This window comes from Drosophila miranda, chromosome XR (assembly GCF_003369915.1).
Source record: "Drosophila miranda strain MSH22 chromosome XR, D.miranda_PacBio2.1, whole genome shotgun sequence".
NCBI lineage: Eukaryota > Metazoa > Arthropoda > Insecta > Diptera > Drosophilidae > Drosophila > Drosophila miranda.
The window spans coordinates 22,841,096-22,860,885 of NC_046674.1; the positions used below are offsets into that span (position 1 = coordinate 22,841,096).

Below are 19,790 nucleotides of genomic sequence, written 5' to 3' on the forward strand. Positions count from 1 at the left end.
TACATGTGTACATACATACTCGTGAATGTGATTTTCTAGCCTTGTTTTCACTTTTACCCAAACTACGAGCATCATAAATATTCATGTGTGTACATTGTTAATATGCATTTAAATATCACAGTCTGATTGTTTTGCTATTGTTTGCCACACTGCCTTGCACAAGGCTTCGCCACCTCTCCCTGGCAGACGGACGGTATGCACCTCGCTTTCGGTAATACTTGTATGTAATTCTGAATTGTGAATTTATCAATTTACCATCATAATGCAATATTAGGACCATTATGCCTACACAATTCCAAATTCAATTTGAAATGTGTATTTACATATTTGGTCACCCTGACAAGCCGAATATCCTTCTACTCCCCAGAATCCCCTTCAATCGTCGCCATTGTGCGCCGCGATTGTGTTGGAAATTAGTTTTCGAGAGAGGCCTCATCCAGGCCCTCACCCAGAATATCCATTTGCAGTATCCAGTACCCAATTGGCGGCCAAAACAATATGGAAAACAAAAGCAATTGTTTTCTAAATTATTAATATTTAATTCTCGTCACATTGAATCATTTAAGAGCAGTGCAAGTCGCATGATAGCCCCTTTGTTAAACTTGGACGGCATCCATATCCCTTTGCCGAGGAAAATTCCACTCTAAAATCCGTTGAAACGATACATGTTTTCAGATAATATTGAAACAATTTCCAAATTGGTTTATTTCTACGAGCTTTTCACTTTATCTTCGTTGTCAAAGTGCGGAGAGTGGTGGAAAATGAACTCGCCCATAGATAAATGTTACGCTCCAAGTTTTTCTCGGGATCACGTACATCGTGTCACGTAATGCACATGCTATAGCATGTACAACAGATATGAAGTCGATTTTTAGAAACTTCAACATCCTGACAGACACGTTATTTCAGATTATTTAAAAATTATGCGCTATCCAAAAGACAGAAAAGCAGTGGAGCTCAGTGAAACATTTTGGAAGCATTTAGTCTCGCATAAATGACTTCAAGTCTAATATCTCAGCAGATATTATTGCCTTATTCGAATTAGGTCTATAAGTTTCAATTTGATGAACTCAACTCTGGAATTCTCATTAGCTGTATTTATTTCTGCTTGAAGAACGGCCATGAAAATGTTGTACCCAACGAAAATGAACACACGGATACACCACGGAGTCTCGTAGACTCGTATACTCGTATACCCGTACCCGTGTAACTACCTTCCCTTTTGTATTTATGCCCATAAATGGATTTTTTATTACGTCAAGAGCTGCAGGTCGTTAAAGTCATACATATTCGGGTGCCTATTTTATGAACCTGGAGGGGCAGCCACATAAAACCCCATAAGAAAATGCGGACTGAACAGAAATGTCTTCGATGAGTACAAAAGTAGTGTGTGGGAAGGGGGGCGGGGGGGCTAAGGAAAAACTATGATTATTTTGTAATTTTATGACCACCCCTAGGCGGCGATCCATCCGAACCAATGGGGCGGCACCAATAAACATAAATTATGCAAATTTTTAACTGTAATTATACAGCCCCACCTTCCACCCGGACCCCTGTTCCCATATCCCCCCATGTGGGACTGGCGCATGGCCAGGGAAGTACGCCGATTATTTGGGTTGTTATTAATTAAGCCAGAGACTTCATGAGCGCGTTTTAATCATTGGGAACACGCGTTCCCACTCCCGTCAGGAGGCGGAACCATATACCGTACACCATATACCATGGCATAGACTGGCTGGGATGCCTCACGTTATGGAGGAGGAGCTGTCAGGCAGTTGCTGCTTATCGATCAAACGCTCACAAAAGTCACAGGCCTGAGGTTAGACAGAAGACATTTCTTCCAGGGACGTTTTGTCCGGGCTCCGACTTCGTATTAAGGATACATATGTGACATATGTATGCCAGCACCAGCTCCTCCCCTACGACGGTCCCCGCAACCTTGCCACAGATAGCTGCAGACAAAGACTCACAGAGAAAGGGAAATTTGTGCGGAAAACGGTGCTTATTAAAAATTACATGTCAAACGGAAGCGTAGCAAAGGAAACCCAGACACAGGGAACCAGAACCCACATGAGATGAGTTGACATAAAACATTCTTCTTGGGTCTGGCACTGGGACTGGGACTGGGTTTGGGTTAGCGCTCGGATTCCGTGGAGGGGGTTCCAGGTGTGGGGCGCAGAACCCTTTTTAAGCATTTAGCCCCATTATCTTCATTAGCCGCTAATGTCCGAAAAGGCTTGGGCCCAACTATTCCCGTATTTTTTTTTGGCCACATTTAACTTTTCGGCTTCCATGACAACTTCAAAAGTCGTTACTCATTTTTGTGTACTTAATTTGGAGAAGATACCAAATTTCTTATCGCACTCCGACGGCCCTAGCGCCATTTTTTGTGCCACAAGTTTGCCCCTTTTCATTAGGAACAAGAAGAGGAATAAGAAGAAGGTAATTTCATTAGAAAACTTGAACCGTGTCAAACTTTAAGCTTAAACAGCGCCCGTGTACGCCGTCCCTGCCTCACACCCAGTGTCAGTCTCTGTCTCAGTCTCAGACTCAGACTCAGACCTTAGCCCCAGCAATGGGCTCAGCAGCCTGCAGTCGCAGAATTTTAATGCTGCGTGAAGAATGCCACGAGGTGGCAGGAGGCGAAGGCGGAGCGGGAGCATAAGGAGGCTTAGCTGGAAATGGAAGCAGGGCCAAGAGCAAGAGCGGCCCGCAGCCGCTTGACTTGGCATAAAAAAGTTTCCTTTGGCTTCTACTTTTGGGCGCGTACAAAAAGTTTGTGCTACACCGCCGACTCGTTGACTCAATAACTGGTTGCCCCCTGCCTCAGAAGAAGGCCTGGGCGGGGGCGGGGGCGTGGGCGTGCCCCGACCGGGTGCTAAAGACTCAAGGGGGGCCGTGTGCCCATGGACGCTGCTGGTACTCGTAGCGTAGCTCTAGACTGACACGATTATCGTAATTATGCGCTGGCAGTGGCAGTAGCATACTTTTCTGAGCCACGTAATGCGTTGTGTTGCTGGGAGAGCGAGAGTGCGAGTGCGAGTGCTCGGAGGTTGTCTCTGGGAATGTTTTGTGTACGAGGATGTAAAGCCAACTTTCGCCGCAATTATGTAGGTTGAAAAGTTGCAGCTCGGTTTTTATTTAGCTTTTACTTTTCCACTTTTTTCGGGCGCAACCTCAAGGACACGCTCACATAACCCTCTGGCAAACACGCTGGCTTATGGCCATGCCTGAGCCTTAGCCTTATTGCGGTTCCCCAAAAAAAAATATATGGGCCAAGACGTCTCGAGAGCATGTGACCAATTTGTGCGGCTGCCTTCCAGAAACGCGTTCCTTGAATCGTTCCTTGCCTTTGACGTTGCTATAATTCAATATTTTTCCCAAATAAACTTGTTGGCAGCTTAACTTTTCATAAAGTTTGCTTCTCCCGACACCCCTCTGCTGTTGAGTGTGGAAGCACGCGGCATATCGGGCTGATTGGCGACATGCAACCAGCATTCACTCTTCCCTAAAAACCGTCGCATGAAGCACTGGTTTACAGGGTGTCAGTCAGGCCAGGTCATGCCAGGACTGTCGGTTATGCTTTTCAGCCGCCACCTCCTGTGCCGCAAATCAGTGAGAAAATGCTGACAAGCGTCGGGAAAAAAGAGAAGCAGAATTAAATAAAACGTATTACATTTGTAGCGTTTACAGGAAGTGTATGAATGGGTGTGAGGGGTCGCAGTCGACCCCGGAGTCGGAGTGGGAGTCCCCCATCGAGTGCCTGTTAAGAGGGCTTGCTGTAGGCACCCTTTGTGTGCGAACGTGTGCGTGTGTGCCTGTGTGCATGTGTGCTTGTGGCATGTGGCATGTGGATTGTGTACAAAAACGCTTTGTGGCAAGGCAAGCACCTTCCTTCCTGGGGGCCATCGTCTTGTGGGAGACGGTAGGGGAGAAAGCTGGCAAGCTTAATACTTCCCACAAAAGCCATTAGGCATCGGTGGCAACAACATCGGTATCGAACTCAGAGCTCAGCATCAGAGCTAGAAGTATCCCCGAGCCAAAGTCCAAGCGACCAAGTGACCGGGTCAAATACATTCGCCGACAAACCAAACCAAACCGAACCAAACCAAACCAAACCATTTGTGTGGCAGTTGTGGCAATTGTGGCAGCAGCAGCCCGCTTCCCCACCGCCAACTAATTAATATTCCAATTTATGCATTTTCTTTCAGGCAATTCGATTCGATTCGATTCGATTCGTCGCTATACCGTTCGGTTCCTCGATTTCTCGTTTACTCGCGCGCCGGTTCTGTATTTGTGCCCCAAGTGCTTCGTAGTACGGGCTCTGCTCCTGAATAATAGTGCGGGGAGACGTGTAAATATCGTACAAAATGGCAATGGTCATATCGACGCGTGCGAAACTCGTGATTACCGCGCTGATTCTGTTCTTCCTTCTCGGCATCGTACTCGTCACGGGCTCCACGAAGGGATGGTTCAATCCCAACCGCTACAACGGCGAGCGGGTGGCAGCTAGGATACAGGTAACTGAGTTGAACCCTTTCCTGTTGCCCCAAAACGGCAACCGGTTTGCGTTGTACTTAAACTAATGGCATTTCAACTAATTAAAAAGAACTGGCCAATTAATTATAGTTATAATCAACACGTGTCCGTGTCCGTACCCGTATCCGTGTCCGTTTCTGGCCACTTTACGGGTCTAAACACTGCGAACTGTGTAGTGTTGTACTGTTGTAGTGTGTGTAATGCTAAATGCTCAACATCCTGCCCCTTCAAATGCAAACAAATGTCACCGCTCTGAGGTCTTGAGCGGGGATCGCTCTGCTGTTCTGTTCCTGCTGGGACTGGAACAGGAAGAGGGATCTGGAACTGCGACTGGAACTGCGAGTGCGACTGGAGCTGGGTGTCTCGCGGCTTATGCGAGTCCAACACGCACATTGAAAACAAACCCACAGCCAGGACAGAACCCACAACAAGTTGGGAAAACTTTTAAACACACTCACACACATTCCCCACCTCCTCAAACATCCTCGCAGTCAGTGCGAGCGAAGAGCAAATAAAGCATAGTCCTACACTACACGGAAACAAATAAAGTTTATTGTGACAAATGTTTCATGACAGCAGACCATTTCGCCCTGGCCGAGCACACCTGTCGCCCAGTGCGAGGCGGGATGCGAGGCTGCTCCGCACAAATAAAACCCATTGCAATTATTAGGGCACATTATAAGCATTTTGTAGCCGCCGCCAGGTCACAAGATAAATTGATAAGTCTGACACGGGTCCGCTCGCCCACGACGCAGTTTGCGGCGAGGGGGCATACACGGCGTGTTTCAGGATACTCCGGGTTCTGTTTCCCGAATGGTTGGACGCTGAAACGGTTATGAAATCTAAAGAGTATTCATTTTTCATAGAATTGGTGGAAAATATTACTAAAATGGAAGTAAAGTTCGATGTTCCATCGATGTTTAATCAATAGACTCAGCCTCAAAAGAATATCATTATCGGCACAACAATATTGCTGTGGTTCCTGAAGGAATCTTCACACTGACCCTAATGCGTGCAATCAAATCAATTCCATTCATTTTGTAAAGTATAGCTCTGCCTTGGTCACAACATTGTTGCCCCTACACTATGGTCTCCTTTGGAGACCTTCCTCAAAGGCCACCGAGTCGCAGCGCTCCCTCCATTTAGAGTAAACTTTGACTAATACCTGCATAATTGTTGTGCTAATTTTGTCAGCACGCCCTATTAATGGTTCTATTGACACCCGCAGCTAGGGGAGGACCTCTGGATGTGGCCTTCCCTTCCATATATAGTTGCACTGCTTTGACATTATTTACGCTTACTTATGGGTTTGGCTGGCTTCACCTGACGCGGCACCTCCTAGTCCCAATGCCCCTAGTGCCACCAGTGCCCCTATTGCCCCCTTGTACCCATTTCTGGACTCTGAAAACAGTGATTAAACTAATTTTATGCAGGAGCGAAGGCGAACGTCGAACGGAGAACGGCAAACCGCACAACAGGACGAGGGCGAGGCAATAAAAAACCATTTAAAACATTCAAAGTGTCGCATGCGAAGGAGCGGAGTGAATGTCGACAGCCGTTAACGGGCTGACTTCGATATGGAAACATAGTCGTGGGTTCTACTGCCTCTACTACACGTCTCTCCCCCTCCCCCACCGCCAATTTATTTCCATCTTTCCCGCTTGCCTGCTGCCTGCTGCCAAACGTGTGTTGGAAAAGCGAAAAGAGAAAAGGAAAAAGAAAACCAGGAACAGAAATACAAACACAAACACAAACCAAAGAAACAAAGTTTAGCAATAAAAATCTAAATAAGAGTGTGGGGGGAGGAGTAAGAGTAGGAGTAGGAGTACTGCCAGGTGGTGGGATGTATGCTGGGGGCAGGGCTGTTAATAAAGTCATTTCTGCATGCTGCCTCCCCGTGTCCGCTGTCTCCGTTGGCACGCCAACAGGCGTCGGCGATGGGTTCATTAGCAGTAGCTTCCATTACCAAGTCCCGGAGTGGCGAAGTGGCAAGGTGGCGAGGTGGTGAGGTGGCTGTTGTTGTCGCTGTTTCCCTACTTTCTTCTGCTGCCGTTAATTACGACCTGAAACTGAACGCAGCGCAGTGCCTGGGATGGCTAGGAAGGCGGGAAATGGGAAAACCGAGGAGAAAAGGAGAACAGCAGCAAACTGGCAGCTGCCTCACAATTGGAAATTTATAAAAATTACAGGTGGATTGACAGGCAATTTGTCGATGTTTAATACGATGTGGTTATCCGGTGCCGCTGTCAGTGGCAGTCGCCTCCTGTTCGCAGTTGGCAGCTGGCTTATTGACTGATTCCCTCTAACTCCTGTGGCTTAGTCGTGTGGTACACCAACCCCAAGAGCAAGGTCTATTAGGTTTCATTAGGGCCTAATTACCCAAAAGCGAAATTAGTCGAAGCCAATTATAGTTAATGCATTTGGCGTGTGGCAAGCCCCCGCCCGATCAACTCGTTGAGAGTCTTTTGGACATTTATGACCTGTCAGGCATTGTGTTAGTTGTCGTCGATTCATGTTTGTTGGCCGGGTATTTCCGCGTAATGAGCTTCACCTCCGAGACAGATAAAGGAACTGCCCCTGTGGAAGGAGTGGAAGGAGTGGACCACCGAAATCAGGAGTATATTGTGAAAATTAACTTAGTAGTCATGATAATATGCTCCTATACCGAGGTTGTAAGATGGCAAAGATTATATATGAATGGAAGTTTTCCCCCAAGTGTAGCCCATCGACATTTCTGCGAAATTGTAACAAAGTAGCCAAACATTACCATTAACTTGCACTCACTCGCCCTCTCGATTGAGCAATAAAGAACTACAGGAAGCACATTCCTTTAGATTTACCCAGACATTTCTAGTCATACTCGTACATATATATATACGTGTAAGCAAGCAGTTGCATTTTCCCGCTGCACTGGGGGCTGGCAATAAATAATGAAAATATCCGAATGCCAGAGAAACGGCAGCAGAAGAGAAAAGGGGAGAAGGGGAGCTGGTAGCTGGTAACTGGTAACTGGGAGCTGGGGACGAGAGTAACGAGTTAACCCAGAAACAAAGTGCAGCGTGGAAAAAGTGAGGAATATGGATCGTTCTGAAGGATATCCGCAGGAGGTACCCTGCAAGCAGTACAAGGCGGTACTGCTTGTTATGGTTAATACAGCATTCACTTATTTCTGTACGGCTATGTCACTTGCTTTGAAGATCTTATTTAATAGATGGGAAAAAGAAAATAAATTAAAAAAGAAATGTAGATAAATATTTCATATATTATCCGACTGTTGCATGGTGAAACAATACGATAAATTGAGAGTATTTAGTAATTTTAAATATCTCTTTACTATGTATATAAAGAAAGTTTTGGGTTGTCGTCGCACGAACAAGAGGGCGTGCCCCCTAGTTATATATAAAGTCCCATACCAATTACTTTGTAAAAATAACTATTACTGCTTAATACGATTAATAATAGATTAACAAACTCTAGGTAAATGCCATAGCCGCTTTTACTCAAAATAAAGGAAATGTGTTCCATATTCAGGAGTGTCGTGCTCAGGAGCTTTGCATCAGAAAATTCCAAATATAATCTCACATATCTGATGGGTACAAATTTTGCCAGGCAGGACATTAAATATTGAGCAGCTCTCCATTCATTTGATTTATGAAAACGTATTATACCCTTGCTATCCAGTAGGAGGAAAGCTTTCGCATGCCACCGGAGAAAACATTATGTGCTCGCCATCCATACTCGGGCTCGTACTCGTACTCGCATTCCTTTTTGCGAGGACTGGGAATACTCGTAAGCATATGAGGAACTAGCTTCCGTTACGTTTATGATAATATTTTATTAAAGCGCAGCATGGCACTCTAAATGTTAGCTTCGCTGGCGAATGGCAAATCGCAAATGGAAGGCTGGGCCAGGGGCAGGGGCGGGGGTAGGGGCGGGGAGCAGTACGCATCCACGTAGCAGCCATATCGAAGTCAAAGTCAAAGAAGTCGATGTCGATGTCGATGACGACACGCCCCGCCAAGCGTCCATAATAAATTTTGTTTTCCGAAACCCAAGTTCGGGGACGATGCGCCTCTTTTGTTTGCGGTGACTGTGGCGTGGCCCTGGGCCCTGGGCCCGACCCCACCGCCAGTCAGTCCAATGTCGATGGTATAGATAGGGAGATGGCAGAGTCCCGGCTTTGGGCTCGGGGGTGGCAACTTTTGCATGACTTTTGCGGTTCTGACAGTGTGATAGGCACAACAAAGTTTTGGCAGATTCCCAGAGCAGACCGCCCCCTCTTAAACTTGTTGCATTGACAGCATGCAGCGGAAGTTGTGCCGTGCCCCATCCCCCATTCAGTGCATATCAGCGATAAGCAGCATGTTAATGTTGCCTGCGTGACGCGAACTTTCTGCTGCGAGTGCAGCAAAGTATGCAACATTCTACTTTTGCCAGCATTCTTCTGTGTTGCTGCTGCTACCCCTGTGGCTTCCCCAGCAAATTGGATAGAGCCCTCCCTCGTTCGAGCCGAACTGCAGTTGGCAAGCGTGTTGACAACGCTACGCACAGTGCAGGCCAGAAGTAGATGTCTCTGGGAAGGGGTGGATTGGGTGGAAGGGGTGGAAATGGTGGGTCCTATACTCCTCCAGCCCCTGGCCACAATATAAATAGCACTGATTTGTGCTAACAAATACGGTGGCGGTGGCTGTCGACGTCGACCGACTCTGCCTCTGCGCGTACGAGTATCTGCTATCTGGTATCTGCGACTTGCTGGCAGCCCAAAAGTTAAGCCAACCAACCATACAACCCATTTGTTTATTATGAAAATACGGGCTGGCTGGGGCTGGGAGCTGGAGCTGTAGCTGTAGCTGGAGCTCGGCAGCGGAGCGGGAGAGTGCCGTGCCTGGTCTTGGTCCTCGTCTGGGTCCTATACCTGGGTGTACGAGTATGTGTGTGCTGCCCACAAAAACCTTAAACTGATGACACACTTCACATGGAGGTTTCTGCCTCTGGCTATTTTTTTTTTTCGTTGCCGTGTGCCCGTTGCCGGTTGCTCGGCGCAGGGTTTCGGTGCTGCATTTCCGCTTGAATGGCGTCTGTGCTCGGAGCAACTAACAGCCCATTGACAAGGGGCATCCCGGCCAGTGGGGGCCACCCCCCGGCCCCACACCCGGGCTCAGTGGAGGAGTAAGTGTGTCACCACACACGACCACGTAACTGAAAGGCATACTTACCGTTTTAAAACTGTGCTCTCTGTACATGGCACACTAGTAGAAGTACGAGTATATTGACTTTGAAGCATGAAAAGCTTTCCCAGATACTCCAATACACTGGGGGCGAACTCTTTATTACCGCTGCTTGGGTCCCTGTTCCTGTCTCTGTCCCTGTCCCTGTCCCAGTCCCAGTCCCGCGCCTGTTATGTGTGTCTGAGCCGTACAATAGAAGCGATGGCTATGGCGATGGCTATGGCTATGGCTTGGGAATAAGCGACAAGATGACTTCCTGATCGGGTGGCTTAACGCCGTGCCTTGGCTTTGGCCTGTGGCGGAGGTGGAGGCGAGAGCGGGCCTTGCGGCAGCCCTTTCTTTTCCTCAGCCTCAGCCTCGGCATCGAACTCAGCTTCCGCCTCTGTGACGAACAGGGAGTTAAAGTCTTTCAGGAACTCCTCCAGGCTTCGCATACTGGTCTGCAGCTGGATGAAGCTCTGCTCGTCAAAGATCTTCAGCTGTACGCGATCGATGGTGTCCTTGGACGAACTGGCCTGCTCGTAGTAGGTGCGACGCTTGTCGAGCATCTTCCGGCATTGGCGACCCACGTTTGTGACGAAGATAATAATGTCCTTGATGAGGCCGTTGATAACGCGGTTCCGATTGCGCCTGACCCGTGTGTTAAGCTTCGATTTTTTATACGTAGACTGAAACTTTCCGTAGATTAGCTCAAGGTCATTTGGCATGCCCTTAAGAGCGTCCTGAGTGTAGACCAGCAAACCCTGAAAATGGATTGAATCGGAAATGGATGTCATTTCGATTGGCGCTCATATCACTGCCCACCGCCCACTCACGTTCATATCTGTGATGGCATGGGACTGCGAGTAGATCGTGTAGTCCGGCCACCAGTCGTCGGTGTAACCTTCGTATTCATCTCGGGTCACGGGCAACATTTGGGTCCAGGCGATCTTCCGGATCAAGACTGTGCGGGGGCCCATCAGCTCTTGGATGAGGTCGCGCACCTGCGATACCCCAGAGGAGCAAGAGTTTGACCTTTGCGACTGCATCGAGGAAATACTTTGGATTTTTGTAGTCTTCATTGAGACGGAAATCGAACTATTGCAAACGAATATTTGTGTGAGGTGAGGGAATGCCTGGCGGAGAATGTCTGTTTTTTTCCAAGTGTGATTTTGCGATTGACTTTCCGAAATAAATTTCGCAGGTAACTTGACTCAGATCATATTATTTTATTTATAATTCACTGCCTACTTTGCTTCATATCCTGTGAGAGAAAGCGAATCCTCCGGGGAATGGCTTACGTTTCCCATCCGCAGCGTTGTCACACTTTACTTTGTGGTTACCTTGGGTTTATGAAACTGTCTAAAGCCACTTCCACACGCACAAATCTTCTGCACACACATAACGTGTTGGTTTATGCAAAGTATGTATCTATGACTTTGTGTACATTACTCGATTCGAACAAAGTCCACAGGAGATGTCATTATTGCCGTTGCGGTTTGTACCTAGCACTCGCAGTTGACCATCTTGAAAATACTCCCATCCGAAACAAAACTGTTTAGCTACTACATTAATCAATAATTTTAAAACGTTACCAACAGATATTCGGTTTAGTTTTTGTACTGTTAATAGTTGTTATTTATCATCCCAGAAGTGTAAATAAGAGTGCGAATAGCTATTAAATCTTTTGGTATTTTTAGGTACGAATTGTGTACATAAAATAAATGCTCGGTGCACCCCGTGGGCTCAACATGTTAGTGGTTCTTAGGAGCTACTAGCACTAGGTATACAATTCATCTATAAACATATCTCTTTTGCTCATAAATAAAATTCCAATATTCCTAAACTATTAAGTTTTCGCTCAACAGACGACTTAAATGTGATTTAAAAAAATTTATTTTCCCAAAAAAAAAAAAAAGACCATTATAAGGAAAAGCAGAAGCTTCTTTCCTTCGTCATAATTTTAATATTTTCCATAGTTTTCATGAGTAAAGGGTAGTTAAGGGTACGGCAAACTCATTTAAAATTTATTTCTTGTGGTTTTTCATTTGAGACCTTCCCATGATGTCATAATATACACATTCATGCCAGTGGTTGTGGGTGTTGTATATTTTTGGATATTGCCCGAAATAAAGTACGGAATATATGAGTTTAAATTGTGTTCATTTCAAGGATAGAAGGGCAACTACTCATGACCTCATCATGAGGTTTCAAAGAGATCTTAAAGAGAAACATTTAATTTGATTTGATGAAAAGAAATGTAGTTAATTCTTCTCATTACCGCATTCCCTGAAACCCCATAAGGACAGCTTTTCCCGAAAAGCCTCCTTGGCAGAACTCATAATGATGAGCATCCTCCTGATGCATGAAAGTACACTGTACAGTGTACACTAGTATGTATTCGTATATACATATACATGTGTATATAAATGCTTCCCCAGCTAAACAGCCTGCCACATGGGCACTAGTGAGAGGCGGAGCGTCAGGACGGGGAGACAGGCAGCTCTGCAAAAATGTTGGCGCAAAAACTTTTCGAGATTTGTGTCAGCTCGTTTGAGAATTAGTCGTAGGTTTTTAGCAAAATTAAAAAAAAATCTGTCACTATGCGGTTGGCATTTGCCGTCTCATTGTTTTTTTGGTCCCCTGACTCCTCCTCCTCATCCTCCCTGTTGCCTGCTCATCTCCTTCTACTTCTCCGTTCCAGATTCACATCCAGTTTATGTTTCCATTTCCGTTTCCGTTACTCTGCCTCTATTTAGACAGTCACTTCTGGCCGCTGCACACGGACAGTGGGGATACAGTGGGGACACACTGTATGTACATCTGTATATGTGTGTGTATGTGCCCGTTTCTGTTTCTGTTTCTCTGTTGGTATGCCTGCTCCCTGCGCTTTGATGCGACTTTGTCTTAAATTATTTATGTGCCGCAAAATGTGCAAAGTAATTTATTCTGATTATATGCAAAACAAAACTGGCAAAACTGGTAAAAAAAAAAACACACACACCTGAGAAAATGAAAATGGGCATCAAATAAAATGCGAAACGGCCGCCAAGTGTCAAAAAAAGAGCGAGAAAGTCAAGTGCACAGAGAATTAAGTTCTGCACCTGGCCGCTACTGCCCTCGGCAGCCCTTCAGATACACCCAGAAAAAGGGCCGTAAAAATTTTATGTAGCTATAATTTAGCTTTAAAATCGCGTCGGAGGGAAGAGCAGAGCAGAGCAGAGCCATCTCGGGAGAGCTGCACGCATTTAAACGGAAATAAAATAAAATTACAAAAAGTGCGCAACTTTTTGACGTAGCGATTGTTATCCTCGGTTTCTGTTCGCTGTTGCTTTCGAGTTTCCTTTGGCCGAGGGTCGAAACGGCTGTCAGAAAGTGATTTAGAAACTATGCCATGACCCACAGGCCACCTTCTGGCCGAGCTCTCAGCCCCGGACTACCTTGATATCTCCGACTCTGGCATTTGTTTGTTGTCGGTTGTCGGCTGTCGGCTGTTGGCCGGCTGTCGTTGGTGGCTATAAAGTTGAATTTAAATTCGGCTTTTTCGGTATTCTCGCATTCAATTCAATGGAGTTGGGCAATAGAGATACCTTCCAATGAATTGAGTATCGAATTGTTGGCTGAACATTTGAACAGAACATTTCTGTGGCCCGGCAGCCCTGTCTGTTAATTGGAGCCAAATTCCTGCCACATTACAATCGAACTCTAGGCTGGAGCCACAGGCGCCAAACGAGCATAACTCTTATATGTAGTTCCAGCAAACTCATACACACAAGCTCAGACACACACGTATTCACGAAAATATGCTGAAAATGTCAAAACGTCGTTTACATATTTAATGCCTCTAACGGGCTTAATCAACATTACAAAGTAATTAGAGTTAATTCTTTTGTACTTGAACGCACATCAGAGCAAGAGCCAGAGCCAAAGACAGACAGCCACCCGTACAGCTGTACAGCCGCCCAGACCCCAAGCCCAAGTCAGACCAGAGACACCTGGAAGCAAGGCACACGGCATTCGGTCTCGGGGCTCGGCATTTTAGTCAGCCGCAGTCGAAAGGTGCTTACGCATGTTGGCAGTGACAGTGACAGCAATGAGGATGACACTGACTATGACGATGACGATGACGATGACACCGACGATATTTGTAAACTGTTGCGCGGCAATTTGCATGGTTAATTATCTATTAACTTGGGCATAACTTTTGTACAGCCATTCAGTCGTGTGGAGCGGGAGAGCACTCGCTCGGCTGGATCTGTTCGCTAACAAATGGCCGCACATGCAAATGCCAGAAAGAAGACTCCAACTCTGTCGGGAGCAGACAAAAATATATACATCCGTTTCCGCTGTTGTCCTCGTCGCAGTAGCTTTCATTGTCGGTTATGTAAAAGGTAAAGCGCACTGCAGAGACGGACGTAAAAAGACAAAAGCTGCTTAGCTGAATTATATAAAGACGAACAATTGATACCCTACCCATCGGGACTTGCCTGAGAATGTGATAGGTATGAGGATGCATCGAAGCTGTTGAGTTACTTATAAGTCGTCTGGATAAATAAATATCTATAGCTTCCAAATTGTTTTCCTGCCACATCCCAGTCACCGTAACCAATGAAACTTTCCCTGTTTTATAATGGGATAGGGTATAAGAGCAGCATCAGCGGAAACAAGTTTATGGTAATCTTAATGATTAAAGCTTTCCTTTGTTTTGGTGCCGCTGCATGCCGTAAACTTCACTTATTAAATATTTGTGCTTAATTAAAAATTTAATTCTTACAACACGGCAGCACGGGCGACAAGAAGTGAACTGGAGTTAAGACTACTTAACATTGCGAAAGCCAGAGTTCAAACGGGCTGGCGTTAGGCTTAAGATCTAAGAGGATGGAGTAATATCCTCTCGAAAGTAGATAATCTAAGCACCCGGCTCCCTCGCCCCGATAAGAGTAAAATATCGGAGGACGATCTACAATATTTGTATATACATAATACAGAGATATTGATTGTGAGAGAAAGAGTTGGATATGATTTCTTCATTCTAAATGTGATACATCTATTCCTAGATTAGCTTCAGAGCTATTAGTGGTCGTTTCCAGGGTACAAAACCAATCGGAGAACCTCTGTGTTCACATAATCCATTTGAATTCATTTTCGGTTAATTTTTAAGAGCCCACAATCGATCTCCATTATTGACACATTTTTGACAAATTACCAGATAGCCGCAGAGTTGCGTGGGCACGGCCACGGCCATGGCCCCGTGTTGTGGCCAACAGTTGGAGAGTCCTTTTTTTCGTTTTCTTAGTCCGTTTCAGTTTTGTGGATATCTGAAACGTGTCTGGCATTTAAAAACCTGCCAACACAAAAGGTTTTCGTCCGCCTGGCCCACCTTTCTGACCTGCCAAATGAAAAAGGGTCAACGATTTGCGTATTATTTGCTTTATTTTCATTTTCATTTTCAATACTCGTACGCACACGCTGCCACTGTCGCTGTTGCTGCCGCTGCCGCTGCCCGACCCTTGTCAAGTGCAAAGGTCTGGTGGCTCATTGCTAGGCAATGAATGCCTCCCTCGATGCTCAATGCTCGATGCTCGGTGCTCGGTGCTCGATGCTACGCAAATATTGCCGCAATTGCTGACGGTAGTCCCATAGTCCTTTCTGCCATTCTGGCTCGCTCGCTTTAGTGGCATGTTGTGTCCTTGCTCCGCTTCTTTCGCATTTCAGTTCATTTCTGGCCTTAATTATGTGCGGCACTGAGCAAACAACAAATGCACAGGCGCCCGGGCACACATGCCATGCCCGCCCTGCCGTGCACATGCAGCTGCAGCTCTCAGTTAATTGCTCATGCCACTCGGAGCTCTGCGCCACTTGACCGACCTGCCACTGCAGAGACGGCCTGCGCCGCCTGCCCCTTCTTACTGTGCCGCCGTTGGTCTTAGGCCAACTAGGTCTGACACTATTTAAACTAAACGCTCGCCTAAACTTAAAATCATATTCCGTCCAGAGAAAGGAGAAAGAGAATGTTGCTTCTCCGGTGCCCTGCGGCCGGAATTTCGTTATTTAAAAGCCAAGCAACAGCAACGGCCTTTGTCTGCGCTTGACCCTCTGTCCTCTGTCACAATCCGCAGCTCTGTCTCTGTTTCTGTTTCTGTCTCTGCCTCTGTCTCTCCACCCGCCAGTCCCTGTTTATTTGTGCCTTTTCGTTGGTCCAACTGAGTCTGCCACTGCCCCTGCCTCGGCCTCTGCCTCTGCCTCTGATCTGCTGTTCTGCTATTCTGCCGTTGCAGAATATTGTGGAAGAGGTAAGCTTTGATGTCCTCTTATCAGTTCATCGCCCTGGATTCCGTCATGCTCGAGAATCGGTCGAAAAGGGTTCTTCTCATTGCTGCCGAGGTTAAGTCCCTTTAGAGATGAAGAGATAGTTTTCCCTTTGCCAGATTCACATGGAAATAAGGGATAACTCGTAATGGAAAAACTTTTTTTGCAGTGAAAGCTCTCGTGGGCGGACACGCAAAGAGGGCAAGAGTGGGATGGATAAATAATACTTAATTTGTACCTTTATGCACTATTTAATCAATTAATTAACTGGTTATCGGTACAAAGTATATTTTATAGTTTTATTTTTTAAATTTAAAAGATTATATGCTTAGCAAAATAAGATTCCGGGCACATTAAAGGCCCTTTACCCCTGCATTCCTCAAATGGCCATCAAGGAGTTGGAACCCGCAGCCTGAATGTGTTCTCAGTGTTCGCCAGAGGAATTTTTCATGGAAAATGCTGGCAAAGTGCATTCCAGGAGCTCTTTTCGTAATGGTTACTGCTGTCGATTTACTTGGGGCAAACAATGCAGGTAATAATGAGAGCCTGGGCCAACGGCAAGGACAGCTACCGCGACGGGGACTCACGCCGCCCAAAAATGCCACTTCCTGCTACTTAATTTCCGTTTCAAGTGAATTTCCTTGCTGCTAATTTTGTTGCCCACACACAAACACACACAAACACACACACACATACACACGCAAACACATACCTGACTTGGCCAAAAGCACGTGCTGAAATGGAAACTGGGCCACACGGATGCGGACACGGACACGGACACGGACATTGCTTTCATGCTCTGCCTCTTCGTCCAGTGATTTTCGCCGGTTTGCCATTTGTTTAGCGCATAGTTTTCTTAGCCCGAAAACAAAGCAGAGCCCGAAACAAAGCGAAAACTTTAATATCCGTGCTCAATGGCACAACAGCAACAAGCTATACGGCGGACAATGCTCACTTCAATGTCTATTGATGGGCCACGTGTGTGTGTGTGTGTGTGCCCTATACCATTTACTCTGTCTATCGCACTCGCTTTCAGTGTGCGGTTTCGTTTATGCGCAGAAAATGAACAAATTTCACGAGTTTGCTCCCCCAAACCGCATCTAAATTAAAAATTCAGTTGTACCGCATTTGAGATAATTCTATTTAATTGATAGCGAATCTTTTGCAGAAGCGTTTCTTTGGATTAAAGTGATTCCCCTCCGTTTCGTAAGTGTATTTTGGGGAATTCGAGCTTTGGAGTGCGCATAAACAGGGGAATTCTGGGTTAGGATTGTGTTTCTGCCTCCGCTTGGCCGCATATTAAGCCATTGTGAGCCTTGCCAGCACGCTTTTAGCCCCAAATTCAACGAGTTAGCGTCTCAGACAAAACTTTTTTAACTGAGCAGCAGCATAAAAGCTCCTCGGCCATTACTATCATTCACAGATGTAGCAGCAACAGCAGCAGAAACAACAATAACTGACTGCTATTATGGTGGCTTAGTCGGGTCTGGGCCTGGATCCTGGTCCTAGTCCCGGGCCTGGTCCTGGTCTTGGACCTGCTGCTGCTGCTGCTGTTCCTGAGTGTTTGCTGCCATTTTTATTTGCAGGGCAAATGTGCATTGAGCATTTGTGTCTCTATCTCTGGAAAGTGAGCCTGGGGGCAGGAATGAAGGGAGGCCAGGTCCAGAGTCTGCTTTTGTGCGCATTGTTTGTGGCTCATTGTCTTGCCACTGGTTGCAGTTTATACTCGGTGCTCTGTACTCCTTGTCCTGTCCCATACATACCGTATGTATGCTGCATGCAGCATTTAGTATCTGCGGTTAGCATTCCGACTGCTGTTTGTCTCTGTTTGGGCTCAGATCCCGACCTCAAGGAGCAAGGATGTTAGCCCTACACCGTTCCGGGAAGCTCGCTACCGATCCAGAGCTACAGAGCTACAGAGCCACCAAGCTAATGTGAAATATGCATGCTTAATTGTAATTCTAAATCCGAAGCCACGGCACATTAGTTGCCCCAGCCCCGGTGGCAGTCACTGTTGCAAATTAACATCAATAATAAATTTCGATTTGCAGCAATTACGATGGGTCTCTCGGTAATGGGATGGTGGTCATGGGAGTTGCCTTATCCACGATGAACGGACTGGTGAACGATGCATTTGGCATCGAGCTTAGCTCTACTTATTTACTCGTACACAAAAACATATACATGCATATATACATATGTATATATTTATTTAAATGCCATACAAATTGATTGATTTATTATGTATTCATGTGCGTATCTATGGGGAGTGGGTAGTGAGTAGTGGGTAGTGAGTAGTGGGTAGTGAGTGGGTTATGAGTGCGTGCTGCTCGATGGGAAAGCATTTCGAAAACTATTCCACTTGCATTATATTCGACTGAAGTGCGGATACGGCTGTTAAATGTAATACAAATATTTCCACGCAGGGCTATTTAGAAAAAATCAATGTTTATGGTAATCCCGATGCCATAAACGTCACATGTATGCCGCCCCCAAAGGCCACGGCGGCCCCAACCGCAGCGGTAAGTCATCCTTTGCGCCCGGCTGTAAAGCCACAGAACCAACCGAATGAAATGCAATGATTTGGATTTAAATTAATTAATGAATAGCCAGACAAATCATCTTATCATATCTGATAAATTACATTAAAATTGCATTATGTCCACACAAGTGAGAGAAGATTTGCATTGGATTTGGGCGTATTTATTCAGAACACTGCAAACAATGTGTAATCAGATAGACTTCTATGGCATGCAAATTAAATGTAAGCGGACTAAAGTCAAATTTGTGAATTCCCTAAAGTGTCAGGCATCAGAATATGAAAATAGGATTAGTTGAAGCCATGCATTGTCCGATTACTCCTGTGATATGGTATTAAATATGATATTACCTCCCAAATAAGGAATACCATATTAATTTCATATCTATTTTGCCTTATCAAAACACTACAAAAACTTCCAATTTAATGCTAATTAGTTTCGCAGTCAAAATTGATGATTCTGATATGAGGATATTTTTACCACAACATTTTTAAAAACTCCGATCCAAAATGATTTAAAAAAAAATACCATTTTAAACTAATTTAAATTCTCATAATTTGTCACAATGTCTTACATTTTCATTTATATTTTGTAGTATTTATTATTTTGCCTCGTTTATAATTTTATTTCTCTCAACTTATATTTTTATTTTGAAGGATCTTGATTCATTCCTCGATGAGGGATCTGGAGCGGTATGTTTTACTATTGAAATCTTTTGTTTTTCCCACTATAATTTCAACTTTTTTCCCTCCCCACTTTGCGTGTTCTTTCTGGTCCTAAGGGCGAGGCCTTCGAAGAGTCTACCGAACTGAATATTTTAAGCGATGACTTTTGGTCCTCCGCGGATGAGGTTAGTCTGGGGTTGGCCGCAAAAAAGCAATGCCAGAGAGTACAATTAAATAGAGCAAATTGCAGTGTAACACTCATTGAGAAATGCGTTTGCAGTGGCATTGTTTTGGTATTGCTATTGACAGTGCTCTTGAAAGAGCCATAAAACCGGCCAGAATCGGTCAGTGTGGGTCAACACTGTGGTCGACTGTCGACTGCACTTTGCATAATTAAATATTTATATTTAGTTATAAGTTAATTTGGCTCTGGCTCACTGCCAGGCCCAGACTCGCAGACGGAGGCGGTGTCGGAGGCTGAGGCGGAGCGGGGAAAATCGATCGATGCAACAACTATTTGCACTCACGTC

The 19,790-nt window shown here is 45.6% G+C and overlaps 2 protein-coding genes across 15 annotated transcripts in view; one reads left to right on the plus strand and one right to left on the minus strand.

Moving 5' to 3' along the window:
• The window catches only part of LOC108153288 (collagen alpha-1(XVIII) chain), a 56,815-nt gene that overhangs the window by 17,967 nt on the left and 19,058 nt on the right, over window positions 1-19,790 (plus strand). For 8 of the 14 annotated variants that reach the window (XM_017283164.2, XM_017283162.2, XM_017283165.2 and 5 more), the window contains exons 5-7: window positions 18,482-18,577; window positions 19,252-19,287; window positions 19,377-19,445. In XM_017283164.2, coding sequence (XP_017138653.1) covers window positions 18,482-18,577; window positions 19,252-19,287; window positions 19,377-19,445 — 201 coding nt within the window. Of the gene's footprint in view, window positions 1-4,211; window positions 4,521-18,481; window positions 18,578-19,251; window positions 19,288-19,376; window positions 19,446-19,790 lie in introns of all 14 variants that reach the window. The other 6 variants (XM_017283173.2, XM_017283174.2, XM_017283175.2 and 3 more) reach the window with 2 other exon arrangements.
• LOC108153289 lies at window positions 9,807-10,945 on the minus strand. The gene is made up of 2 exons (XM_017283177.2): window positions 10,583-10,945; window positions 9,807-10,510 (listed from the first exon to the last, which is right to left on the minus strand). The coding sequence occupies exons 1-2, from the start codon at window positions 10,826-10,828 to the stop codon at window positions 10,037-10,039; spliced, it is 720 nt and encodes a 239-aa protein (XP_017138666.1). The 5' UTR covers window positions 10,829-10,945; the 3' UTR covers window positions 9,807-10,036.

Excerpts from the sequence above, each read along its gene's own strand:
- LOC108153289 (XM_017283177.2), bottom strand. The coding sequence starts at position 10,828 with ATGAAGACTACAAAAATCCAAAGTATTTCCTCGATGCAGTCGCAAAGG. Across the intron at positions 10,511-10,582 it reads ATGCCATCACAGATATGAAC|GGTTTGCTGGTCTACACTCA; the intron begins GTGAGTGGGCGG and ends ATCCATTTTCAG.